General features: G+C 37.4%; 1 protein-coding gene across 1 annotated transcript in view; it reads right to left on the minus strand.

The window, feature by feature from the left end:
• Positions 1 to 19,643, minus strand: part of ATR (ATR serine/threonine kinase) — a 124,397-nt gene that overhangs the window by 36,313 nt on the left and 68,441 nt on the right. Inside the window, exons 28-35 of the mRNA XM_012001246.1 lie at positions 15,862 to 16,040; positions 13,051 to 13,215; positions 11,257 to 11,348; positions 7,530 to 7,621; positions 6,498 to 6,675; positions 4,909 to 5,088; positions 4,262 to 4,421; positions 1,099 to 1,278 (exon numbers count right to left, since the gene is read on the minus strand). Coding sequence (XP_011856636.1) covers positions 1,099 to 1,278; positions 4,262 to 4,421; positions 4,909 to 5,088; positions 6,498 to 6,675; positions 7,530 to 7,621; positions 11,257 to 11,348; positions 13,051 to 13,215; positions 15,862 to 16,040 — 1,226 coding nt within the window. The remainder of the gene's footprint in view (positions 1 to 1,098; positions 1,279 to 4,261; positions 4,422 to 4,908; positions 5,089 to 6,497; positions 6,676 to 7,529; positions 7,622 to 11,256; positions 11,349 to 13,050; positions 13,216 to 15,861; positions 16,041 to 19,643) is intronic.

The raw sequence follows: 19,643 nt of genomic DNA on the forward strand, positions 1-19,643 counted from the left end.
GATTTTGTTGTCTTGCTTTAAAGAGCGTTAGACTTTGATCCGGCAGGCAGTAAGGTTACTTGAAGATCAGTGTAATCCTCTTAAAGCTTGTTTTACTGCCTTTCTAGTATGGATATAGAGTAGTTTTTAGCCTAGGACTGATTTAGTCCTACTTCTAAATTGTGGCTCTTTTAAGGTCTTTACTGAATGCTCCATATTATGCAATGAGGCCTCTCAATCTGGCTGGTGGACTGAATAACTCTCAATCCTGTCATCTGAACGAATCTTGATCCCATGTGAGCTCTGGAAATTGTTCTTATAGCCTCTGCATGTTGTTTCCCCAGCAAGTCTGTTATTCCTAGCTTGGCCTCATAGAATTCTGGATTATTCATGCGCAGGCTGGTATTCAGCCAACACAATTCCTATGCAGATAGGAACTACTCTGTTTAACATTTTTCTCTCAGTTATCTGTCCCACAAATTCCAGCCACCTGCTCTTTGCTTTATTATTTCCTTTCTTCTACTTTTTTTTCCTCCCCCTACTTTTTTAGTTCCTTTTTTAACCCGTTGGAATAGATACTTAGCTCATTAATTCTGAACCTTTATTTTCGTCAAATATATGCAAATAAAAACTTAAATCCCTTTTAAGAATGGCTTTAGCTGCACAGGATTTCATATGCCATTTTTATTATCATTCAGTTCAAAGTACTTTTAAATTTCCACTGAAAGTTTTCATTGACCCATGGATTACTGAGAGGTATATCTCTTACAACACCATCTATATAAAGTTTAATACCTAGTCAAGAAGTTATAAATTGGTTTTGCTCAAAAATTTTCAGGCTAGGATGTAGTTAACTTTGAGACAGAGGGGGAGAATAGTGATTACTGGGGTGAAGGGGAGTGGGGTTATAGAGCTCAAATAATATTCTATTTCTTGACTTGGTGGCAGTTTCATGAGTATATTTATTTTGTGATAATTCCAATTACTTATGTTATATACTCACTGAAAAGTCAAAAAAATTTCCTGGTTATTTTTATACATATACTTTTCCATATAGACTTAAGTCATTTTACCCAGTCAACAGAGAGTTAACTGAAATTGCATTATACATATACTTGCCTTATATTTTTTCATAATTGCATTGCTTTCAAAGTTAGCTGTTTCTTCCATAAATCGGCCCACTAGTAGCATAGCTCGACCATGGATTAACATGTTCTTACCCTCAGGTGGGGTTTCATTTTCAGGAAAACATAATTCAACACCTTTTTGAAGAACAATTAGTGCCTGGTGAACATCACCCTAAAAGAAAAAAGGCAACAATAAGCCTTTTAATTTAAAAACATATTTCTATTTTCTGCAAAAGTATTAGTTCATTAAGTATGTTTTTGTACAAATCCATGTGTAATTTCATGTTTATCTTTTGTTTGCCTCTTACTAAAGTAAAATTCTAAAACTGAAACATTGCTTCATTTCATCTTATTCATTCATTTACTAATTAATTTTATACTGTAGTTGGCTGTCTATATCCATAGGTTCCACATCAATGGATTCAACCAACAGTGGATAGAAAATATTAGGAATGGCTGGGCACAGTGGCTCACATATGCAATTCCAGTGCTTTTGGATGCCAAGGCAGGGGGATTGCTTGGGGCCAGGAGTTTGACACTAGCCCGGGCAACATAGCAAGATCCTGTCTCTACAAAAAATTTAAAAATTAGCCAGGTGTGGTGGCTTACACCTATAGTTCTAGTTACTTGGGAGGCTGAGGGGGAAGGATCGCTTGAGCCTAGGAATTTGCAGTTACAGTGAGCTATGATGCACCACTGCACTCCAGCCTGGTTGACAGAGCAAGATCCTGTCTCTTAAAAAAAAAAAAAAAGAAAGCTAGGCATGATGGCTTATGCTTATAGCCTTTGCTACAAAGCACAGGCTGAGGTGGGAGGATTGCTTGAGGCCAGGAGTCCAAGGCATCAGTGAGCTATGATCACGCCACTGCACTGCAGCCTGGGCAACAGAGCAAGACTCTGTCTCTCTCAAAACATAAAACTTAAAAAAAAAAAAAAGAAATATTATGAACAAAAAATTAAAAATAATATGAATAAGCAATACAAGTATAATAACTGTTTACAAAGCATTTGCACTGTATTAGGTATTATAAGTAACCTAGAGAAGTACACAAGAGGATGTCTGTAGGTTATATGCAAATACAGTGTATGCCACTTTATATAAAGGACTTGAGTATCCAGAGATTTTGTTATCCATGGAGAATCCTGGGACCAATCTCCCCATGGATATCAAGAAAGGACTATAATCAAAGTTCAGGGAACTGAAGACAATCATGAACAAATTAAAATCCCTGGCATAAAAAAGTTCATAGTCACATGAGGAAAGAAACTATATGAAATAACAGCATATTTGCTAAGTGCTACAACAGAGGAATATACATCGGCATTATACAGGAGAGAGAAGAGTCCCTTAAACCTACCTGAAGAATATAGGAAAATGAAGGAAAACAGCAGTCAGGAAAAGTTATCAACAAAGAAAATTTGAATTAGGTTTTCAAGAATAAGTAGAAATCTTCTTGGCAGAGAATTTAGTGAAAGGCATTCTAGGTAGATGGAATAATTTTAATTGGAAGAAAAGCACATAGTCTGATTTTAGCTGAAGTTTAAAGGGTTTTTGAGATGGTGATGAATGACACTGAGGAAGTAGGCCAGGACTTGATCAGAAAGGGATTTGTATAGTTCCTAGAGTTCAGGCTTAATCCTAAAGGTATGAGGAATACTTTGTAGGATTTAATCTTTTTGAAGGAGCAACATGATTCGACATAGATTTTAGAAAGATCACAAACTGCAGTAAATGGTGAGATCCTAAAAAGGTTGTTAACATTGTTAGAGGATGTAAATAATAAAGTCATAAATTAAAGCAGTGGAAATAAATAAGAGGGAGAGGATTCAAGAGATATTTCTAAGGTTGAAGAACAAAGATTTAGTCTCCAGCTGGATGTGAAAAGTAAGGTTGCAGAAGGAATTTAAGATGATGTCCAGATTTCTGCTTTCGATGGGAGGATGGAATAAAGTCTTGTTCAGAAAAGTAGGAAACGTGAGAGGAGAAACAGGTATTGAGTATTAACAATAAATTGCATTTTGAATGTATTGAGTTTAAGGTATTATAATACATAGACTAGCACTAGCTCAATAAAATGACCAGGTACTGACTAATGAACACTGAATAAACTGCTTTCCCCTCTCATCCAGGAAACATCTCCTCTCCTGTCCTTTCTCAGCCACCACAAGTTTGTGTAACCACAAATGGCACCAACAATAGTTGCTAAGTATCAATTCCAGAACATGCTATTACTATTAGTAATGCCTATTACTAATTCTAAACTGGTGACTAGCCTGAGGAGAAATTTAAGTAATAGCCATTTAAATCTGGGTTATAGGCTGGGCACAGTGGCTCACGCCTGTAATCCCAGCACTTTGGGAGGCTGAGGCAGGTGGATCACGAGGTCAGGAGATCGAGACCATCCTGGCTAACATGGTGAAACCCCGTCTCTACTAAAAATACAATTAGCTGGGCATGGCGCCTGTAGTACCAGCTACTCAGGAGGCTGAGGCAGGAGAATCACTTGAACCCGGGAGGCAGAGGTTGTAGTGAGCCGAGATCATGCCACTGTACTCCAGCCTGGGCGACAGAGTGAGACTCTGCCTCAAATAAATAAATAAATAAATAAATAAATAAATAAAATAAATCTGGATCATAAATCTTGCAAGCAGTTCCAATGTTTAAAAAACCCCCTTCTCATTACTTTTGCTTTAATCTGAAGACTGCTGTGAACTTCTGTTCAGATGCTAGGCCCTTCCTGGCCAGATCAGAGCTGAATATTGACAGTAGCACTGGCAAGTCCACAGAGAGCTAATTATCTGCCAGCGACTAAGTGACAGAGTTACATTCATTTAACCAACATTTACTGTATGTATACATACATAAGGTGAAAAATTAAGAGGTCGTTTTCCTCAAGGAAAATGTAAGATAGATGAAAACTGAAAGAACTCCACATTCAGCCTTGAAATGGGAAGGTATCTGGGGACTGTAGAGTAAAAAGAATAGTTACTTCCAGGCTATGGTAGATAACTAATGAAGAAAAGTGATAGAAAAGGAAGGTTCTTAATTTGGATTAGTTATGTTCTCTCAGTTGGCCTTTTAAGGAAGCACATAATTCCCAACAGAATATATATATATATATATATATATCTGATGACATTTCCCTGGCCATTACCTTGGACCAGAGCCACTTTGCCCTTTCCACATACAGTTCAGCGAGTCGTGATTCCCCTGCATTAAGGAGAGCATTGTAGGCTGTCTGGTGGTGACCAGCCTTTCTAGCTACTCTGGCACTCTGCAGCCAGCATTCTCCAACCATTTCATCGTAATCTGGTCTAAAGGAAGTAACAACACATGGGTGAGACAGACCACTGACAAGCGTATGCGACAACTTAAACAATTTAAATCTAGGTCATAAACTTTGCAAGTAGTTCCAATGTTTTGAAAATCCCTCTTCCTAACACAGAAACTTCTTCATATACTATTTCAAAGGAATTAATGATTAATTTGTTCAAAAAGACTTGACTTAATTTTCTTATAGTGCTCTGTTTTACCTATTATAAACCTTATTCTTGATTTTTATCAGTAAAAAACATATCCCCCAGATACGTATTTAACATTTTAAAAAAGAGAAAGAAATGGCGTAAAAAAGTGATTCTTAAGTTCTAGGTTCCTTTCAACCAGATAGTGTAGCCCTGATAATTAAAAATAGAAAAAGATAGATTCAGAAAGAAAATTAAGAAATACAAATACCCCCAAATAATATCCAAATACCAAATTCAAGATAAGTGACATTTTTAAAATAAAAGTAGTATGAGAAACCTTTTGTTGAGGCTTAGTAAAGCCCTCCGGAGAGCCAGGATAGGCTCCTTGGCTCTGTAGGAATTCTGGGTCATTTCTAGTCGAGCTACCCAGTTTAGAGAATCTTCTTGAGAACTGTCACCTGGAGAATGCTGGAAAAGTGGTTTGATGCTATGCTCCAACTCACACAACATGTGCAATCTGAAGATAGATAGAGCCTATGTTAAAATGTTATCACATTCAGCCTTATTAATCTCATATATAAAGCATGTACTTTGAATCAGAAATAAAGAATTTAAAATACACAGTTGTCTTTGGTTGAACTTTAATATATCCTTGCTAAGTAAACAATTATATTTTTATCTTTTCAAACTGAATGTAAACACCAATTTATGCTGGTTTATGTATTTAGTGCTTTAGCCAGACATGGTAGTGTGCACCTGTACTCCCAGCTACTCAGGAGACGGAGGCAGGTGGGTCACTTGAACTCAGAAGTTCAAGGTTGCAGTGAGCTATGATTATGCCTGTGAATAGCCACTGCACTCCAGCTCAGGCAACATAGCAAGACCCCATCCCTTAAAATAATAAGTAAATAAATAAATAAAATAAAATTAATTACATTAAAATTTTTAAAATAAATATTTAGGGATTTGCAGTGAATCCCAAATTCCTAATTAAATTGGAGAATGATGGATAAAACTAAATTCAAATGTATGAAAACCAAAACTTACCACCTAAATGAAGATAAAAGAAAACATGGATCCAGTATAAACCAACATGAGGTATTTGCATATATTGCTGGTGCTACTGTAAGAGGGCCTGGCATAGCAGATGATAGTAAAAAATTGTGAAATTAATGTAGTTTTTTTTCTAAGAGTGATGGAAACTGTGATACATTCACTCTAGCCTTTTCCCCCTTGTATGACAGTCAGTGTCTATGATTCAGTGTTCAAGGCACAAGGATATAGCTGAGTAGCTACAGAACAGAATTAAACTCAGTGGTCCAATCTCTAGTTTCCTTAAGATATCACCAAACGGGTTGATACTAAATATAGCGAATTCTTCTAATTTAAAAAATGTGCTATATGATAAATTTATTATACTTTAATTACAGTATTTAGTTTATCATTTTTCCTCAGGTAGAATTCACAGACCTAAAATGTTTTCCAACAGTTTCTTCCTCACCTCTAAAAGTTAATCTTTTTTCTAGTAATGTGATACCTATATTTTTGGGGGAAATATCAAATACATTTCTAAATGAAAAGGAAAGGGAAACAATGAATAAATACCAAGCACCAATGTGCCAGGTGCTATAGATGTCTATGTTATAACGGGTTATATAGAAAGCAAACTACGACATTACAAGAGGACAAACATAAGTTATTTTTATTGTGTGTTCCATTAGTCTCATAGTTGCCTTTCCTTAAAAGGATGTATGTTAGAATTTTTTTAACTGTAGGGTAATTGCGAGGTAAGAAGAATGAAAGAGCTATCTGGTGTAGCTTTGCATGATACCAAACACTCTATCAATTATTTACTCATCAAAAAATTCCAATCCTGTCAGGTGACATTTATAGGCCAGGAATATAAAAATGGAAACCCCAAAATACCGCACAATATATTCATATCCTCGTTGGTAAGAGCCTCTTTCAAAGCTTGCAGCTGAAAGAGGTACAATTTGTTCTGCTCTCACTAGCTTCAATGTGTCATAAAAAGCTGTGATATCTCTTTTTTTGGCTGATAATAATAGCTGTCCCAGTCTGACACTCCATGTTGTAGATTTTCCATCTGAAAAACAAATGAAGAGTCAAGAAATGTCATGGTAGCTGGGTCCAAAACTCAGCTTTATTTCATTAGATAAAATGGTCAGCTGAAATATCAAACAGGGGGCTTCATTCCTTTTTTTGTTTGTTTTTTAGACAGAGTCTCACTCTGTGGTCCAGGCTAGAGGGCTATGGCATGATTATAGCTCACTGCAGCCTTGAATTTCTGGGCTCCAATGATCCTCCCACCTCAGTTTCCGGAGTAGGTGAACAGGCATGACCCACCATGCCCAGCTAAGTTTTTAAAAAAGCATTTTTGCAGAGATAGTCTCACTATTTTGCCCAGGCTGGTCTTGAGCTCCTGGCTTCAAGCAATCCTCCCATCTTAGCCTTCCAAAACACTGAGATTACAGGTGTGAGCCACCATGCCCAGCCTGGTTTCATTCTACTTTAAACAACTAAACAAGGCAATCATAAAACAGGCTAAGAGATTAAGTATGAATGTTGCTAAGTTAATTAAGTCTGAATATTTTTGTCATATTAAAACAGCTTTTTTTTTTCCTTTGAGACAGAGTCTCACTCTGTCACCCAGGCTGGAGTGCAGTGGCGCGATCTCAGCTCACTGCAACCTCCACCTCCCAGGTTCAAGCGATTCTCCTGCCTTAGCCTCCTGAGTTGCTGGGATTACAGGCGTGTGCCACCACGTCCCCCTAATTTTTTGTATTTTTAGTAGATACGGGGTTTCACTGTGTTAGCCAGGATGGTCTCGATCTCCTGACCTCGTGATCCACCCGCCTCAGCTGCCCAAAGTGCTGGGATTACAGGTGTGAGCCACCGCACCCAGCCTAAAACTGCTTATATTTTAAGAAGTAATTTTACCTGCTGCCAAATAGTTTTCCACCAAATCCCACTGTGACAATTTCCAAGCTGCTTCCACTCTGTACGTGTTTAATTCATCTGTCCACTCGGACCTATTAAAAGAAACCCATATCAACTAAACTTTAATTTATTTAAAGTGACATTCAGAGATTTTTCATTGGTTTACATCTCTATTTATTATATTTATTGAATTTGCATTATATTTTGTTCTTAGAAACAAAATAATTATCTCTATCCAGAAACTACCCAGAAAATTTTAATCTTTCCATCCTTCAAAAATATTTTTTCACTAATTACTTCTGATACACCATTCTTCAACAAATTAAAGTGTGCCATATATTAGAGCAGAGTTAATTCCTGAATAATAACTAAGCCCATTGTAAAAATAGCTGCATGCTTAATTTGAACAAAGAGCAAAGAAGAAAAACAGCCAACGGAACACACATAAATTCAGAGATAAGCAGTTCTAATAACTTAGAATTCTGAATTAAATTTAAGACAAAAATACAGGGGGGGCCAGTGGTATAACTTAGGGACAGTTGGGAGGCATCTAGAACAATACCAAGAGCAAAAGAAAGTTACAATGATTTGTCAACGGCATAACAAAGTATATAAAACTAGCTACCTAAAATATATACCTATTTTTAAACTACTTTCAGTTAGTTTAAAATTTGAGTTTGCAAAACCAGTATGATATAGGCTAATTATTTTGTTCTAAGCATTCTACTTAGGTGACATTAGGATGACCAGTGATATTTGAGATCATGACTACACAGAAACAGCTAGGCTTTCCTCATGTTTCTTTTTTATTAATCATACTGTCTGAATTTCTGCCATATGTTTAGATCCTAGGCTAGGCACAATTTTCCATTTAATAATCTAATAACACTGCATACAGCACCTATATATCCATATTATAAATAAAGTAACAGAGAGGCTGGAATCAATATCCTTGAAAGTTTTCCTTGCTCTTTTTATTACAGTAAAAACACATAAAGAAAAGATAACAAGTGATCTCACAAGTTTCATTTTTAAAAATTTTAAAAATAGCAGCTAGAGTATGTTCCAATTTCTAAATTTATGACCACCACCAAGAACAGTTTAGAATAAGGCTAAAGAAATACAACTGAAATGTAATTTTCAAAAGTCCAATTTTGAACGACTCTACAAGCTTACCATCAGACACCAAAATATAAAACTTTCAGGATAAAAATCTCAGTAGAATCAGGCAGTATTTGTTATCCAAATGTGGGATAACAGATTATCTATGGGATAACAGATCACAGAGGGGATGTGTCACAAGAAGCCTTATAGCAAAAAGTACCAATGGCAATCAGGATCAGGCTGTGACAATGCATCCACATAAATGGGTACATTAAAAAGAATGATAAATAGGGTAAGCACAGTCAATATTTTAGGAAAAGTATTTGCTTAATGCAAATAGAAATTACCCCAAGAAAAACATGCCCCATCCATAATCATTTGCTTCACCATGACACAGCACCCCTTCATTGAATATTGACGCATGCCTTTTTCCCAACCCAAATCAGGAGGCTCTATGTATCCTAGACCCAAAGAGAAGAAAAGAGGAGTCTGAATGTGTAGTCTACGTCAAAAAGAAATTTGACACCCCAATTTGAGCCATGACTCTTTCCCAAATCTCTGTAATCTATCTATTCATAAAGTCTCTCAACTAATCAGGAGAAACACATCTAAACATATAAGCATTCCTTCTCTACTTCTGCAAAACTTCTCTTGTGATTTCATAAATTCCACTACTGTGACACCATCTGACCAACAGTGAACTTCTCTGCCCTTAGACATTGTAGAATGATAGTCTTTATGAATCACAGTTTTGGAACCTATACAAACAGTACTTAGAAAAGGCTGGCTTCAGAATCTATAAAAAGCTTAAATAAATCAACAAGCAAAAAACAACCCCATTAAAAAGTAGGCAAAGGACATCAGCAGACACTTCTCAAAAGAAGACATACAAGCAGGCAACAAGCATATGAAAACACGCTCATCATCACAATTATTTGAGAAATGCAAATCAAAGCCACAATGAGATACCATCTCACACTAATCAGAATGGCTACTATTATTATTTTGAGACAGAGTCTCCCTCTGTTGCCCAGGCTGGAGTGCAGTGGTGCACTCTCGGCTCACTGCAACCTCCATCTCCCAGGTTCAAGCAATTCTCCTGCCTCAGCCTCCCAAGTAGCTGGGATTATAGATGTGCACCATCACACCCAGCTTATATTTGTATTATTTTAGTAGAGATGGGGTTTCACCGTGTTGGCCAGGCTGGTCTCGAACTACTGGCCTCAAATGATACATCTGCCTTGGCCTCCCAAAGTGCTGGGATTAAAGGCATGAGTCACCGCACCCAGCCCAGAATGGCTATTATTAAAAAGTTTAAAAATAACAGATGTAGAAGGGGCTGCAGAGAAAAGGGAATGCTTACACACTGTTGGTGGGAATATAAATTAGTTCAGCCACTGTGGAAAGCAGTTTAGAGATTTCCCAAAGAACTGAAAATAGAATACACAGCAATCCCATTACTGGGTATATTCCCAAAGGAAAATAATTCATTCTACCAAAAAGATACATACACTCGTATGTTCATTGCAGCACTATTCACAATAGCAACGACATGAAATCAACCTAAGTGCCCATCAATGGTGGACTAGATAAAGAAAATGTGGCACATATACATAATGGAATACTATGCAGCTATAGAAAAGAATAAAATGGGAGCTAAACATTGGGTACACATGGACACAAAAATGAGAACAACAGACACTGGGGACTACAAGGGGTGGGGGAGGGAGGGAGGCAAGAGTTGAAAAACTATCTTTTGGGTACTATGCTCACTACCTGGGTGACGGGTTCAATTGTATCCTAAACCTCAGTATCACGTAATATGCTCTTGTTACTAACTTGCACATGTACCCCCAGAATCTAAAATAAAAGTTGAAAAAAAAGAAAAAGGTGGCTTCAGAGTAGTCCAAAAACAGTGGCCTGTATATTCTTTGGTTAAGTGAGATCCCATTCCCTTTTGACTAGATTTTACTGCCCAGAATAGCCATTTAGAGTCTGATGAATAAATCAAGGAATACAGCTTTCAGCTCTCACAGCAAAGCAGCGGCAAGAGCAGTGCTAATCTCCACATTTAATTTCCAAACTGGAAGAACTACTCAGCCTGAATTTTTTGCCACACATATGTATTATTTTTTGTATAATTTGATTTTTAATAATAAACCCACCATCTTTAGGAAAGGAAGGCTGCTTTCCACATTCATCAATCATTTAGGGTAAAATCAGTGCACATAGTCTACAGTGGTATTGCATCAATCAGTCACAAAGTTCGCTCCCCCACCTCTAGCACGGAAAACAACTGGTACTGATACTGTAAGCAGAGCATAGACGCCCTTTGAGGCCCAGGAAGTCCCATATGAGCCTCACCAATAGCCGGTGGGTTCTAGAAGTTCCTTGTGTTAAAGCAAATCTAATTCAAGGATGGCTCTTTAGACAGAAGCTGTTAAGTGGTAGATTGACTATGAAAAATTTGAGGAAAAAAAAATTTTGGTGCTTATCTCCAATACCATGAAAACACATAAAACATTTATTACTCTACTAAACATTAAGTTATACAATTCACTAATTAAAAATTTCCCATTCAGATAAAATAACAAAAGAAAATCATTATTTTATAAAATATTACCTGTTAGCATGCACTCCATTCACCTGAGTGATAACAGTAGACAGCTGACCAAGACCTAACATGGACTTTACTACACCATGATAATGAATGATCTAGAAATTTAAAAATATTTAAAATAGCAATTATCACTTCAATAACAGTTTGGGGACCAAAAACAGCTTAACTGATACTCTTTAAAAATTACTATTTACTTTACTGCCCTTATTTTATTTTTTTTATTATTATTATTTTAATTTTTTGTAGAGACAGGATCTCGCCATGTTGCCCAGGCTGGTCTCAAACTCCTGGGCTCAAGAGATCCTCCTGCCTCAGCCTCCCAAAGAGCTAGGATTATAGGCACGAGCCACCATGCCCAGCTACACTTTTCTTAATTTGACAATTGACTTTCTTACTTACATGCAGGACCCCCATCACAGTCCTAACACATTTAAAGTAACATAAATAAATGTAGACAACCTAGAAAATCTCAGATTGAAGTTATTATATTTTTCCAGATTTGGACTACTTTTTGGTTCAGATCAAATATTAAAAATATCTAATATCTTTGATATTCTGTTTAAAGATTGTCACATTTCTCACATAAACATTCAAGCTCAAAGGTCCTGATGTTTTCAATATGGATTTCAGGCTTTAGCAACTAAAAAGTTAAAGAGGATTACGTACTATCCTTTAAAACGAAAATAAGATTGTGAAAAATAAAGAACTTATATATTGTACTTCTGAGAAACATGTCAAATATGACAGAAGGCATCATCCCAAAATTAGAAAGAATCTAAGGCAAGATTATAAATTAATGATTCTAAACCCCTTTCCCATCCCAATAGACACACAACTTATTCCCATTACTAACTGTAACTCAGTGATTCCACAGGACCATTTTAGAGACGTGCAGGTGGGTGAGTAGGATGGGGGTAGATGTATAAAATATGAAAATCTTTCTCAGGCTATGGAGAATCCCTACTTCTACAAATTGATCCATGGCTTACACTTTTAATAGCAAACTAAAAATACATACATTTTAGAGTTATTAAATGAACATTTTAATACAGATATACTCCATAATAAATCTCATTCATTTAGGGAATTTCTAAAGTCATACAAATACAGTATTGGAAGGGATTTTTTTTTTTTTTTTGAGATGGAGTTTCACTCTTGTTGCCCAGGCTGGAGTGCAATGGCACGATCTCGGCTCACTGCAACCTCCAACTCCTGGGGTCAAGCGTTTCTCCTGCCTCAGCCTCCCAAGTGGCTGGGATTACAGGTGCCCGCCCCCACGCCCAGGTAATTTTTTTGTATTTTTAGTAGAGATGGAGTTTCATTATGTTGGCCAGGCTAGTCTCGAACTCCTGATCTCAGGCAATCCACCCATCTTGGTCTCCCAAAGTTCTGGGATTACAGGCCAAAGTTCTGGGATTACGAGCCACCGCACCCGGCCTGGAAGGGATCTTTAAAATCATCTAGTAAAGTCTCTAATTTTATCTGTTAGGAAACTCAAGCTTAGAGAGTTTTCCAGACACTCTGGGACACTGACAGAAACAGTATTAAAACTAAGGTTTCGGCTGGATGTGGTATGGTGGCACACGCCTGTAATTCCAGCTACTCGGGAGGCTGAGACAGAATTGCTTGAGCCCAGGAGACAGAGGCTGCAGCGAGCCAAGATCGTGCCACTGCACTCCAACCTGGCCGACACAGTGAGACTCTGTCTCAAAAAACAAAAAACAAAAAGAACTAAGGTTTCCAGAGTTCCTATTCAGGGCTATTTTCATTACAGCTGCCTTTTAATTATTATCTTACCTGGTCTGGTTCTAGCTGAATAGCCCTATCATAACAAGCAGTGGCATCCCTCAGCAAACCAAGGCTTTCATGTTCAAGGATCTGTTCTTTTAGAGATGGTTCTGCCTTTCTAATTGCGCTGACTCCGGCCACTCCATCAGGTTCATGCATAGCAGCATACAATTTCTTTGTTCAATGATTAAAAAACAATCAAAAACAAGAAAAAAATAGAACTGGAAATAAAACTATAAAACCACCTGTTTATATTGAAAGAGCAATTTTTTGAGAAATTTTTCCTCAAAGTAATAGTAAGCACTTGTTTCATGGCAGAGTCAGAGTAAAATTACAAACTTATTTCTAGACATTCTATTCCCTCAATGTTCTTATTCCTCTTAAATACAAATCTATCAATATCTGTTATTGATCATAAGGGTTATAAAGAACCTCAGGATCCTAAAACTGTCTAGATCCAAATGATAACATATTCTATTGAGTACAGTTTATAAGAGTTTTATTGAATTTTTAAATTTTTAAAAATTTAAATAACCATTTTAATATATTGTTATTGAGATGCCTTCAAGAAAACCAAGACAGCAATCTGGGCTCAAAGGAGATATTCAAGCTAAAGATAAAAATTTAGGAATCAATTAGCACAAAGACATTCTCTCGCAACATGAGAAAGAATGGGATGATCTAGGAAATGGATAAAGAAGAAAAGAAGGCTGAGGATAGAGACTAGAGTTTCTACATTTATCAACAAGGAAGAGCTGACAAATGAAACAGGAGAAGCAAGAAAACTTGGAAGAAAACTGGAGAATAAAATATCCCAGAAGCCATGGGAGAAAAGCAAATGTCTTAATGAGAACGGCATGGTCAATGATACTGAGGTTAAGAAAAGGAGGGCTGGGAAAAATTTACTGGATTTAGTAACATGTGGCCACCAATTTTCTTAGCAATAATAGTGTCAAGAGAAAAGAAAAAGAGAAGTCTTGTCGAAATGGGAAGAGTGAATAAGAAACAAAGAAGTGACTGCAGTATAAGGAAACTAGATAATTCTTTCAAAAACTGGTTATGAAGTTCTGGAAACAGAGAGATGGGATGTATCAAAAGGAGAAGGTAAGATCAAGGGAATTCTAAAAAGTTAAGGCTTTACCAGAACATGTCTATATGCTCTATATATTCTGGTTCCCAAAGAGAAATTAATTACACTAGAGAAAAAAGGAATATATGAAGAAGTTATATCTTGAAATTGAGAACACAAGTAGAAAGATTGAATTTTGAGAGGAAGAAATCCTTCCTTAAAAATAACAGAAGAAGCCAGGCACAGTGGCTCATGCCTGTAATCCCAGCACTTTGAGAGGCCAAGGCAGGCAGATCATTTGAGGTCAGGAGGTCAGCCCAGGCAACACGGAAAAACCCATCTCTACTAAAAATATAAAAAATTAGCCAGGTGTGGTGGCAGGCCTGTGGTCACAGCTGCTTGGGAGGCTGAGGTGGGAGGATCCTTTGAGCCTGGGAGGTGGAGGTTGTAGTGAGCTGACATCGTGCCACTGTACTCCAGCCTAGGTGACAGAGCAAGACCCCATCTCAAAATAAATAAATAAACAAAATAACAGAAGGGAAGAAAAAGAATACGGTGCAGATGCTGTGCATTTGCAGATTTTTCTGAATGAATGATGAAGCAAGATCGTCAGCTGGAAGCAGGGAAACAAAATGAAGGTAAGAGATAGTCATCTTGACAAGTGGGAAAGTAGCCTTACTAGAGAAACACCACAGGCCTGAAGGTAATGTTAGAGTCCTGCAGTTTTAAAGATGTTTCAGATCATGAACTTAAACTGAAACCAGTTATAACACCCACTGTGTAATTTTTCTCCAGCTGCTTATATGGTTGGAGTTTTACAAAGGGAGTACAACGCAGTGGGAAAAAGACAAGAAGTTGAGCATCACTCTAAGGGAGTGATTTTAACCATGAACCATAGACTTAAAACTGGACAAGGAGGAACACAAAGATAGGATGGGGCTAATATTCATCTTAAGACTGCAAGTTACTAATTTTCTAGTTCTTTTATCACACTTTGCTTTTTGATTTGAAAAGCCCACCAATCTTAAGCTCTTATTTAATTCCACTGTATTCGCCTCACCTGCTCTTACTTTCTTTTCTTCCCTACACAATCATAACATTGCCTAAATCATTATTTCACCAGCATTTTCATGCCTGATACCTGACATAACCAACACTTCCCCCTACTCACTCACTCCCAAATTCAGGACCACAACTCTCACAAGGAGAAGAGTAATTCCTTGAATCGTAGCCCTTCCAAACTCCTCCTCCATAACTGCCACAGGCATTTAGCTAAAATCCCATTGTGATCATAACACTTCCCTAGTTCACACCCTCCAAGAAGTTTGGGCAACTTAAAAAGTCCTCTATTATTTGTGATCTTTCCTCTGCCATTCCAAACCGACACTTTACTCTTTGGCATATACCATGCTTTTTTCAAACACTCCACAGAGGTGCCTCTGCTTATAATGTCTTACCTCCCTATACTGCTCATTTTTTAAGACACCATCTCCAAGAAGCCATTCCTGACCTCTTGGCTCATCCGCTTCCATCTCCCACCCTATTCCACATGGATGAGTTATGTGTCCTTCCTCGGGGTACATGTATGTTACCATACTTAAAATATTATACCAAATCGATGTTTATCTCTCCCCATTAATCTATAAGCTTCGAAGCATAGCATCTAAAACATTCAATAAAATGAACAACACAAACATAAAAGACTGGCTACATTAATTTTCATTATTAAATTCACTACATTAACTTCAGACCTGTAAAAATCCAAGATGTTCCTGAATATTTTGCTTCTTTTCTGTAATAAATGATTCAAAGTGCATTACAGCTCGTGTGTATGCTTTGGAGCGAAAGGAAGCTACTGCCAGAGTATCCTGGGGTATGAGGTCTAGAAAACGAGTTACACTCTGATAGTCTTCATAATCCACAGTAGATACTAGATCATAAAAAAAGAAGTTGAGCAATTAAAGACTTTTAAGATAAAACTTTAAAAGTGTCAGTTTAAGTAAGTTCAATTTATTTCACTAAACAAATTAAGCTGAATGTATTAGGATATATTTAGAATGTAACTAACAACAGAACAATTATTCAGAGAGTCTTGCTCCAACTCTGCCATTATAACTTACCTTTCTTTGGATAATCATTTAATTTATTGAGCCTCTATTTCTTTACCTATAAAAGGAAAACGTTAGTATCTGTCTTGCCTTCCTTACAATGTTGTTGGTGAGGATTAAATATCAATCTATTATTACGTTTTGAAAAGATATAATGATACAAAAGATACAAGATTATTTTTTGATGACTATAAAAAATGATTAAATGTAGCTATTTTGTTGGGAAAGTACAGAACTATGGAAATAACCTTTTTTAAAGTTTAGAATTCTTTTTTTTCACCTATTTTTTCTTGGTTGCCAAATGTACAGTATCACCAATTAAAACAGAAATTGAAAGTAAAAGTGCCTTCAAAGTAAAACCACAAGTACTTTAGGATAATTTTTCAAGAGTGTACAAAAAGACAAAAATTAAAAACTTCTAAATGAGGACAGTCTAGTTTATAAATTGTTATTTAAAACTTCTAAATTTTAATGATTCATAACAGCATGGTGAAAACAGAAACCAATTTCTTCAAAATTTAAATTAAGGTAGTATATTTTATTTTTTATTTATTTACTTTAAAAAATTTATTTTGATCTCACTCTGTCACATAGGCTGCAGTGCAGTGGCATGATCATAGTTCACTGCCGCCTTCACCTCCTGGGCTTAAGTGATCCTGCCTCAGCCTCCCGAGTACCTGGGACCACAGGCATGTGCCACCATGCCTGGCTAAGTTTTGTATTTTTTGCAAAGATGAGGTCTCATTATGTTGCACAGGTTGATCTTGAACCCCTGAGCTCAAGTGATCCTCCTGCCTCGGCCTCCCAAAGTGCTAGGATTACAGATGTGAGCTACTGTGCCTGGCCTAAGGTAGTATATTCTAAACAGATTATATTTAAAATAAGGTCCTTATTTCCATCAAAATTTGCAGAGGATTTCAAATTATGATTTTTTTTTTTTTCTGGAGATAGGGTCTTGCTCTGCTGCCCAGGCTGGAGTGTAGTGGTGTGATCTTGTCTCACCGTAGCCTCAACCTCACAGGGTCAAGCGATCCCCACACTTCAGCCTTGCGAGTAACCTGGGACTACAGGCACATACCAACCACACCCAACTAATTTTTGTATTTTTTGTAGAGATAGCAGTCTCTACAAAAATGTTAAAGAAATGTTAAAGGTATTGTACTTTTCAACCATTACAAATGTTATTCTTAAAAGCTAGAATTTTGGCCAGGCGCAGTGGCTCACACCTGTAATCCCAGCACTTTGGGAGGCCGAAGCATTGCCTGAGCTCAGGAGCTTGAGACCACTATGGGCAATGTGGTGAAACCCTGTCTCCACCAAAATACAAAAAGTTAGTCGAGTATGATGGCGTGTGCCTGTAGTCCCAGCTACTCGGGAGGCTGAGGCACAAGAATCACTTGAGACTGGGAGGTGGAGGTTGCAGTGAGCCAAGATCGTGCCACTGCACTCCATCCAGCTTGGGCTACAGAGTAAGACTCTGTCTCACACACACACACAAAAAAGCTACTGTCACTGAAAATGGTGATAATAGAGTGTTTGGTTTTACAGTACCATTTTGACATGCAGAAATAAAACCAAACAGGCCGGTTGTGCTGGCTCATGCCTGTAATTCCAACACTTTGGGAGATCGAGGCAGATGGACTGCTTGAGCCCAGGAGTTAGAGACCAGCCTGGCCAACATGGTGAAACCCTGTCTCTACTAAAAGTACAAAAAATTAGCTGGGCATGAGGCATAAGAATCACTTGAATCCAGAAGGCGGAAGCTGCAGTGAGCCAAGATCATGCCACTGCACTCCAGTCTGGGCAACAGAGAGAGGCTTGGTCTCAAAAAAAAAAAAAAACATTAAAAATAAACATTTAATTGTTAAATATAAAAATATATTAATAGCCAGATTCCAGACAAAAACATTCCCCAAGCAGGTAATTATTGGCAAGTCCAGAAAATTTTAGAAAAATGATAAACTGTTTTGCTTAATAACAGGAATGTATCTGCTTCAACAGAACAACAAGAGGGAGAGGCTCACAAATTGAGAATTATGGAAGGGGAAGGCCTCTTAAAGGATTGTTAGACAGTCAGTTTTTCAATTAGCCTGAAAGCCTGCAGGAAAAACACTTGATGTCCGTGAGAACAGCTGAGGTATAAGGCCAGATTATAACCATCCACTTATTGCAAGAATGAAAAAAAAAGGTTCAAAGAAAGTAAGAATATCTATTAGTGTGTGATGAATATAATTCTCATCAATGCTCATACCATAGGAACAAATTAGCAGGTGTCATTTTTAAATCAAGATTCTTCTTAGTGAAAGTTGTAATATCACAGGAAAAAAAAGTTCAAGGTAAGATATAGCAGGGTGTAGTGTAGTAATGCATATAAGCATATCTGGACAGCTGGCTAGATACCAAACACTACTACAGACAAGAAAAATAAACAAAAATAGCTTCTCTTTAGGCCATGAAATAAATAAAATTAAAATCTCCCTTGAAATGTAAAACTTAAATGTGAAAAAGATTACAAAGAATATTTTCCAAGTGAAGAATGACAAAGACCAGAGTACACACACACACAAACACACGCACACACACACAAACACACACACACACACACAAACTGAGGGAACATATATGTTAACATGGAGGATTAGGTTAATAACAATATTATCATCTCATTTATTTCACACTTTATAATTTCATCATCTCATTTATTCCTCAAAACAATCCCCTAAGGGAGATAATATTAACCCCATTTTGGCCAGGTGTGGTGGCTCACGCCTGTAATCTCAGCACTTTGGGAGGCTGAGGTGGGTGGATCACTTGAGGCCAGGAGTTGGAGACCAGCCTGGCCAATATGGTGAAACACTGTCTACTAAAAATACAAAAATTAGCCGGGCATGGTGGCACACACCTGTAATCCCAGCTACTCACAAAGCTGAGGCAGGAGAATTGCTTGAACCCAGGAGGTGGAGGTTGCAGTGAGCCAACATCCTGCCACTGCACTTCTGCCTGGGCAACAGAGCAAGCCTCCATCTCAAAAAAAATTAATAAATAAAAATATTAACCCCATTTTATACAAAGAAAAAATAAGTATGTGTCTTGTCCAACTAAGAAGAGAGAAAGGTCTTTTGACTATAAATTCACTGTTTCTTCTCAGTGAAAAGGCCACACTATCACCCATTTTAAAAATACACAAAACGGCTGGGTGCGGTGGCTCACGCCTGTATAATCCCAGCACTTTGGGAGGCCAAGGCAGATGGATCACCTGAGGTCAGGAGTTTGAGACCAGTCTGGCCAATATGGCGAAACCCTGTCTCTACTAAAAATACACAAAAAAAATTAGCTGGGCATGGTGGTGGGCACCTGTAATCCCAGCTACTTGGGAGGCTGAGGCAGCAGAATTGCTCGAACCCAGGAGGCAGAGATTGCAGTGA

The sequence above is a fragment of the Mandrillus leucophaeus genome, unplaced genomic scaffold (genome assembly GCF_000951045.1).
Source record: "Mandrillus leucophaeus isolate KB7577 unplaced genomic scaffold, Mleu.le_1.0 Scaffold1176, whole genome shotgun sequence".
In the NCBI taxonomy this organism is placed as follows: Eukaryota; Metazoa; Chordata; class Mammalia; order Primates; family Cercopithecidae; genus Mandrillus; species Mandrillus leucophaeus.